Below are 8,383 nucleotides of genomic sequence, written 5' to 3' on the forward strand. Positions count from 1 at the left end.
GGATAGGCTCCAGTGTCCCCGCCACTCTGAGGGCAGGATAAGCGGTTCAGATAATGGATGGATGGATGGATGGATGGAACAAGTTTTTGCCATCGTGTTTTTCGGTTATGATAACATTTTACTCACCGGCTTTATTTTGGAGATTTAGGATACGGGACCACCGCTGGACTCAGCTCTGCAGAGACTGTCCTCCACCAAAAAACCACCCCGTAGGTCATTCGTACAAGCAGCTTATTACGACCCATAGTTAAGTTTTAAGCGACTTCCTCGCGGTCCTCCGCTCCTGTGGGTGGTATTAGAGGGCGGACGACCTATGTGGTCGTATGGGTCGGAGGACTTGTTACAATGGGGTCTCATGGGGCAACTGAACACGAGTCTTAAATCCGTCTTTTCAACAACAGCAACAACAACAACCCCCCCCCCCCCAGTGTCCCAGTTGGTGTCTACATAGTTTCCCATTATAATGCAAGCAGCCATTGATAATATCTGACATGTCAGGTAATGATTTAACTTGCACTTTCAGTTTCACTTTTGCTTAAACTCCGGAATTAAATTTAATGAGTCATCTCTATTAAAGAGTCATCTCTATTCCACGACATCAGACTAAACCAGCTAAACTAATGCTCAACTAATCATTGCTTAAACAGAAATCAGGACGATGAGTTACCTCATTTTCCCCCCCAGTTAAACTCAACCTATCTAGATTTATATTGTGCTCACTTTCAAAGTGCCCTTAAGCCAGGCACTGCTGCAGAGATGCCAATTTTAAAAAAAAAAAAAAATTTATGTCTAGTTTTTCCCCTTATCCCACCCGATTAACCCAATGGCATATGGCCGGAACTCTCGTCGATAACTCCCCTGGCTCACGTTTCCACAGGAAGGAGATAGTCGTAACACCAGCTTCCTTCAAACTCGTGTCGGATGCTCTCGCTATTTCACACGCTGAAGCCTCGCATGGATTGCTTTACCTTCAGGAGGCGTAGGGAGAATGCTTTCGGTTGCTTGGCTGCAGGCGCCCGGATGGGCCAGAGGGGTCGCTGGAGAACGACGAGTCCCCGAACACTACACCGATCTACACCCGCTACCCTCGGGTAAGGGTGGCCTAATGAACGCCTTACCCCGTGGACACTCTGGCCGTGACCGGTTACGGTGATGCAGAGGTGCCATTCTGCGACCCTGACTCTGACCTCCTCGCAGAGCATCTGCACGGTTTCGTTCGTGCATCAACAAATTCTCATTAGTGTGTGCAAACCTGGTCTTCAAACCGCTCTTTGCTTCTTATTTCTTACGTGATTCTATCATTCCCATCACGGCAACCTGGTTCTCAGCTCTCCACGAGCAGGAACAGCGGACGCCATGGCTTGACCGGTGGCCAGGTGTCCCGTGCTAGCGCTCCCACTGGGCTCTGCAGCTGGTGATTAATGGCGTAGGGTAACTCGGGGGCACGCTTTAATTTTCCTGCGGTTAGAAATACGATGAAGAAGAAGGAGCTTCGTTCCGGTCGGGGAGTCGGAGGGAACAAAACGACTCAGCAGTACTGATAGGGCCGCACCTGAAGCCGTGGGCCTGGGTTTATCTAGTTCACACAGGGAGGGTTTCTGCCAAAGACAGGACAGTCTTCAGGGTGGTGTAAAAGTCAAGTCCGTTTTATTTGTATAGCCTAATATCACAAATTACAAATTTGCCTCAAGGGGCTTCACAGCAACACAACATCCTGTCCTTCAGACCCTCGCATCCTCGCAAAGACCGCTAACTGAATGTAAATACCTCCATAGAACAGAACATATTTAAAGTGTTTTACTGTATGTTAGTGGGACTTGGTCTTCTGCGCGCCTTTAAACTTGCTTTTGTATACTTAAATGTGTTGTGTGTGTTTACGTAATCATTATCAAGTGGAAAACAACTCCGGCATTAAAGACCTCTGAAGTCATATTCATGAGCTCATGATTCACAGGCGTTGGGGCACTTTAACGGGCGTTACATAACGGCGTTGATCCTCACATGACACCTCGCATGTTGCTGAACGCCGCCCATCGATTATAACTGATCATAACTCATCACAAGGAAAACTGCCTGCATTTGCATCTGCGTAAGAGGCAGGGCATTCTGCCGCACACAGGAATACCCAACACACCGCATATTGAAACCAACCCGTGCTAATGTGGTTCTGTTTATCCAGTGGCTTCTACTTCATCTGTAAACCGAAACATCTGTATGGCCCGCAGACACACAAACACTACCTGACGTGAAAGCCTAGAAGGTGGCACGCCGCAAAGTAGATTTATGCAAGTTTTGCGGCGACTTTTCTGTGCTTGTTTGAGCACATGTGAGTTGTGCATGAGGAGAGGACGGTTTGTAATGTGTTTTTGCACTCTTGCACACATATGGCCTGCAGACACACAAACGCTGTTGGGTTTGACTTTTACCTGACATAAAAGCCTAGAAGGTGGCACACTGCAAAGCAGATTTATGCAAGTTTATGGCCACTTTTCTGTGCTTGTTTGAGCACATGAGCACATGTGAGTTGTGCGTAAGGACAGGACAGTTTGTAATGTGTTTTTGCACTCTTGCACACAAAGCACAATTCCCGAAGTACAGTTTTTAAAAAATTATGTGTCAGATAAAAGGTTATGGTTAACCACGAGGTGGTTTCCTGGCCTACATAACACATCCTAGACTGAGCGTGTACGTTCCCTACCCAGATAGCAAAATTGCTGTGGCCCGGACCCGTTCCACACCCGACACTTTCATCCGGCCCACATACCGCGTTGAATGATGGCACTTGGTTGGTTTGCTCCTGTATGCCAGATCTGGGCCAGAACCAAGCCATAGCAATGCCGCATGTGCCACATATCTGCCAAAGGTGGCCCATATTCGTTTTGTGATGTTTGGGCCATATTCACCATTTACCACACGGGCCACTTCAGGGTCACATCCAGATGACATGTTGCCCAGAGCACCGCATCTTTGCCAAAAAAGGCCCACATTTGATTTGGCATATTTGGGCCATATTTGCTGTTATACATGTGGGCCACTTCAGGATCACATCCATTTTGTCAGGGCCAGAAGAAGGCCATCAGTGTCGCATCACTGCCTGAAGTGGCCCACATCCGGATGCTATTCGGGTAAGCCCAATTTCATTGAATTTATCTAACCTGACTTAACCTCGACCTAACTCTAACCTTAACCCAACACTTACCTTACTTAACCTTAGCCGATAGCTAACCTTTTCGCTAGCTAACCCACAGGGCTGACCCCCATCTCAGACAGCTACACTCGCTAAATCTGACCCAGTGTGACAGTCTCACAACCACACGGAAATATCCCATCGTCTTGTTTCAAGAATCAGTTTGTACTCAGAACTATGCAATATGTATTTATCATGATTCAAGAATATTTATCTTGCTTCAGGAAATCTAACCTAGTCTCACTTGCACGGGATTTTGCTTGTTTTGGGGGTGTCTTACTTGAATATGCTGAATCTTCGCAGCGTTGCACGGTGGGTTCTAGAGCTCACGTGGTTCTAGGATCAGGGATCAACGCCTTGTGTTCTACTGTTCTAGAACCAAACACCGCGTCAAATTCTGGAGCTAAAGACCGTGGGACGTGGTCTCTTGTGACTTCCGGCCCATCCCTGCTCAGAAGACAGAGGCGTGCGTGGGGGGGCGGGGGTGGGGGGGGTTAGATGCTGCTAGTTATTTTCTAATAGCTAAAATGTACAACCTGCAGGAACTGTCGTCATTGAGCATAAACTAGAAGAACAGCCACAAAACGCTTTGTTCATCTCGTAACACTGGGGTCAAATTTCTTCCTCTCTGGTAATTACTCAGTTCTTTCACTTGAGGGCAGCACTAGGTTGTGTTTTCAGCCTGGATGCTTGCAGCACGATAGATAGATAGATAGATAGATAGATAGATAGATAGATAGATAGATAGATAGACAGACAGACAGACAGACAGACATAAGGGCACATCCAATGTCCAAAATGTCTCTCCTTTGTTGCTCTTGTTGTCGTGGCACATTCATAAGACACATATCTATTAATTGATGGCTGTCACCCAACATCTGTATGTACAATAGCAATACAATGGTGCAGACTAATCCTAGGGCAAACAGCAGGCAGAAGACCCCCAAGACAAAACCCAACGAGTGGGGGCCGTATTGTTCACTCACCAATGAGGGCCCTGCTAGTTTCTTGCAAAAGTCAGGTATGTTTACATATGCAATGTGCAGACCGGCTTTAAACACTCCAGAAAACACAATAAGGAGCCCAGAGGAGCTCTGGATAGAAAATAAATAAAAACTAGAGTGCTGTGTTTTAATCAAACTGTGTAATACTGTGTTACAGTGCGGTGATATTGTTGTGAAACGTCTTGGATTACTTTTCCCAAAACACACTGGAAATCCTATTTCCCTGTGAAGGGGTGACTTTGCAAAAAGGTTTATTTCAATGCTGCCGAGTGCCTTTCTGCAAAGGAGATCAGCAACCTGGCGGCCTCCAGGCGCGGACAGGCATGTGGTTTGTATGATCGTCAACCTCGTCACAGTAATCTGCCCGGCAATTATGGGATGGTTTTTCATCGCGCGACGCCGAACATGTCAAACATCTCACCTGAATGTTCATCCACTTGGCCCCGACAGGACCCGGTGCAGGCTAATCTGCTTGGGGCCTCTGGAGACAGGAGGTAGATTGACGTCAGCCAGAGTTGGCATGCCAACTCGGGGGAATGAAGCCAAATATGTTGAAAAAGAAGAAGCAGCTGAGGTGTTTCAAAAGGAAAAGCCAACAGCTCGGGGCTGCAGTTTGCCAACATTACTCACAAGTGTTCCTGAACAGCGTCGCCCACGTGTTAATGTGTTGTCCATTACTTCCCCTGATGTTAACGCCTGGCTTAATGACGACTGACCCTGTAACCCGTTACGTCTAATTGAGGATTATTGATCTGTGTGTATAATGGATCACCTTTAAGAAAGCCGATACCGTGTTAGCGTACACATTTCCTTTGCTTCTAATTAAATTGCTGTTTTATGAGGCTAATGTCACTGTATTGTAAGGACACCCCCCCTCCCTCTCCCCCTCCCCCCCCTCCCCTTTCCTCCTCCTCCGAGGGGGAAACGGCGATGTTTAGCCACAGTTTCAAAAGTCCGTGAAAATGTGAAAGGAAACCATGGTAACATCAGAGAGAGGGGGGGTTGCCCAGGAAACCATCGTTGTCATGGAGACTGCATCACAAGGCGTGTTCCGTTTTCAAGGAGCGGGATCACGCCGGACGCCCATCCCGGCGATTCGAATTCGTCCCACTGTGGCCGTGCACGTGTTATCACCCCCCCCTCCCCTCCCCTCACTCACCTATGCCCCCCCCCCCCCACACACACACACGTACACAAACGACCCTTAGATAAAATCAACGCTCATTTCAGATGCTGCACATAAACACCGAGGATGTAAACGTCCAAAACAAGGCTGCAATGAAATGTTTCTTGGTTTGCATTGTTTTATTTGGTATAGGCTAGAGGCGGCTCTGAAATAAATATACGCCAACGCTGTACATCAGGTGCATGTGACAACTGTTAGGTGATAGGTAATAAGCACCTTATTAGTCCTCATAAAACGCTAATTGATGTTATGTGTTAATAAGACTGTAATAAGTGTTAGTTAATATGCAATAAGGCCCTTATCAGTAACAGCCTTTGAATTTTGTGGACTAAAAATTATTTAATAACTTTTGATCACGGGGATCCTTCGTGTGGAAAAAGTCGGTTTTCACTATTTTGCAAGCGCCACCTAGTGGCCGAAAACGCGTTTATGACGCAATTATTAACACTTGTATACTCTTATTAACGCCTAATAATGTCAATAAGCATTTTATACGTACTTATAAGGGCCTTATTACCTATTAATAAACATTCATTACATGATGCTATTATTAACGCTTGTATACTGTTATCACAATAATGTTATAAGCACTTTATAAGCACTTTATAAGGGCCTTATTACCAATTAACTAACACTTATTACATGATGCTACTATTAACGCTTGTATACGCTTAACACAATAATGTTAGTAAGCATTTTATAAGGACTCATAAGGGTCTTATTACATATTAACTAACTCTTATTACATGATGCTACTATTAACACTTGTATACTCTTATTAACACAATGTTAATAAGCACTTTATAAGCACTTATAAGGGCCTTATTACCAATTAACTAACACTTATTACATGTTGCTACTATTAACACTCGTATACACTTAACACAATAATGTTAATAAGCATTTTATAAGGACTCATAAGGGCCTTATTACCTATTAACTAACTCTTATTACATGATGCTAATATTAACACTTGTATACACTTATTAACACAATAGTGTTAATAAGCGTTTTATAACGACTCATAAGGGCCTTATTGGCTATTAAAAACACTCATTAAATGATACTACTATTAACGCTTGTATATGCCTATTAACACAATAATGTTAATAAGCATTTTATAAGGACTCATAAGGGCTTTATTACCTATTAACTAACTCTTATTACATGATGCTAATATTAACACTCGTATACACTTATTAACACATAATAATGTTAATAAGCATTTTATAAGGACTCATAAGGGCTTTATTACCTATTAACTAACTCTTATTACATGATGCTAATATTAACACTCGTATACACTTATTAACACAATAATGTTAATAAGCATTTTATAAGGACTCATAAGGGCTTTATTACCTATTAACTAACTCTTATTACATTATGCTAATATTAACACTCGTATACACTTAACACATAATAATGTTAATAAGCATTTTATAAGGACTCATAAGGGCCTTATTACCTATTAACCAACTCTTATTACATGCACTTAATGTAGAGCGTTAGAAAAAGACCATCTGGCGGCGGAGAGCTGAGTTTATAATAACCGTAAGTCGTCGAGTCGTTCGATCCGCACCGCTCAGTGTATCGTCCCCTCGGGGAGGATGTGAAGAGCACCCGGGCCAACATCTCAGCACGCGCACATATCAGACGGCACCTGCCATATGGGCAGTAAAACAGCTCTCCCCTCACAAAACACAAGACGGCTCGGTTCGGTATGGAATACATGTATAGGTACAGTATGGGCTATATGCTGCACACGTGTCCCCATCAAAAGTACAACTTTTTTTGTTGTTTTTTTGTTGTTGTTGTTGTTGTTGTTGTTGTTGCAGGAATCGAAAAAGATCACGATATGTTCTCGGCATCGCGTGTGACTCTACAGGACATCCACTGGACAGATGTGGGCCGACGTGTTACGATCATAAAAGCTATCACGGGGGAAAAATAACAACAAGTTTGATTGTTTCTTCATGCTCCACAAACACTGAGAGAGGGGGGGGAGATGGAGGGAGAGGGGGGGGAGAGAGATGGAGGGGGAGGGGGGGTGGAGGGAGAGATGGAGGGAGAGGGGGGAGAGAGATGGAGGGAGAGAGGGGGGGAGAGAGATGGAGGGAGAGGAGGGGGGGAGAGAGATGGAGGGGTTTCATCTACACGTCCGTGAAGATCTTTTTGATGTTGACGCAGTTCTGGCTGCTCTCGCTGGAGAAGTTGGCCTGCCTGAACGCGCTGTGGATGCCCTCCTCCATCGCCATGTACTCCGACCTGCTGAGGGACGAGGAGCTGCACGTCCGCTTCAGCTCCTCGTCGGAGGGCAGATGCTCGCAGCTGCTGACGTGCAGGTACTGCGTGTGCTCCTCCCCGTCCGTCTCGCGGTGGTAGAAATAGTTGAAGTTGGAGACGATCACCGGCACGGGCAAGGCGATGGTCAGCACGCCCGCGATGGCGCACAGAGACCCCACCACCTTCCCCCCGATGGTCACCGGATGCATGTCCCCGTACCCCACGGTAGTCATGGTGACCACCGCCCACCAAAACGCGTCGGGGATGCTGCTGAAGCTGGACGACGGGTCGTCGGCCTCGGCGAAGTACACCGCGCTGGAGAACAGGATGACCCCGATGAAGAGGAAGAATATCAGCAAGCCCAGCTCCCTCATGCTCGCCTTGAGGGTCTGCCCCAGGATCTGGAGTCCCTTGGAGTGGCGCGACAGCTTGAAGATGCGGAACACCCTCACCAGCCTTATCACCCGGAGTATGGCCAGAGACATGGCCTGCTGTCCGCCGTTGGTTTGTCTCTCGGCCAGCTCGGTGCCCAGGGTGATGAAGTAGGGGATGATAGCGACGATGTCGATGACGTTCATGATGTTCTTGGAGAACAAAGTTTTGCTCGGGCAGGCGAAAAACCTGACGAGCAGCTCGAAGGAGAACCATATGATGCACAGGGTCTCTATCACGAAGAAGGGGTCCGTGAATGGACCCGGGACGTGCAGGGGGGTCGTGCCG

At 46.3% G+C, this 8,383-nt stretch overlaps 1 protein-coding gene across 1 annotated transcript in view; it reads right to left on the minus strand.

Annotated features, from left to right (window-relative positions):
- Positions 1-7,518: 7,518 nt before the first annotated feature.
- Positions 7,519-8,383, minus strand: part of kcna3a (potassium voltage-gated channel, shaker-related subfamily, member 3a) — a 1,549-nt gene continuing 684 nt past the window's right edge. The window contains exon 1 of the mRNA XM_056273302.1: positions 7,519-8,383. This exon is cut by the window's right edge and continues 684 nt beyond it. Within this exon, the coding sequence (XP_056129277.1) occupies positions 7,531-8,383 (853 nt within the window). The 3' untranslated portion in view covers positions 7,519-7,530.

This window comes from Lampris incognitus, chromosome 2, assembly GCF_029633865.1.
Source record: "Lampris incognitus isolate fLamInc1 chromosome 2, fLamInc1.hap2, whole genome shotgun sequence".
NCBI lineage: Eukaryota > Metazoa > Chordata > Actinopteri > Lampriformes > Lampridae > Lampris > Lampris incognitus.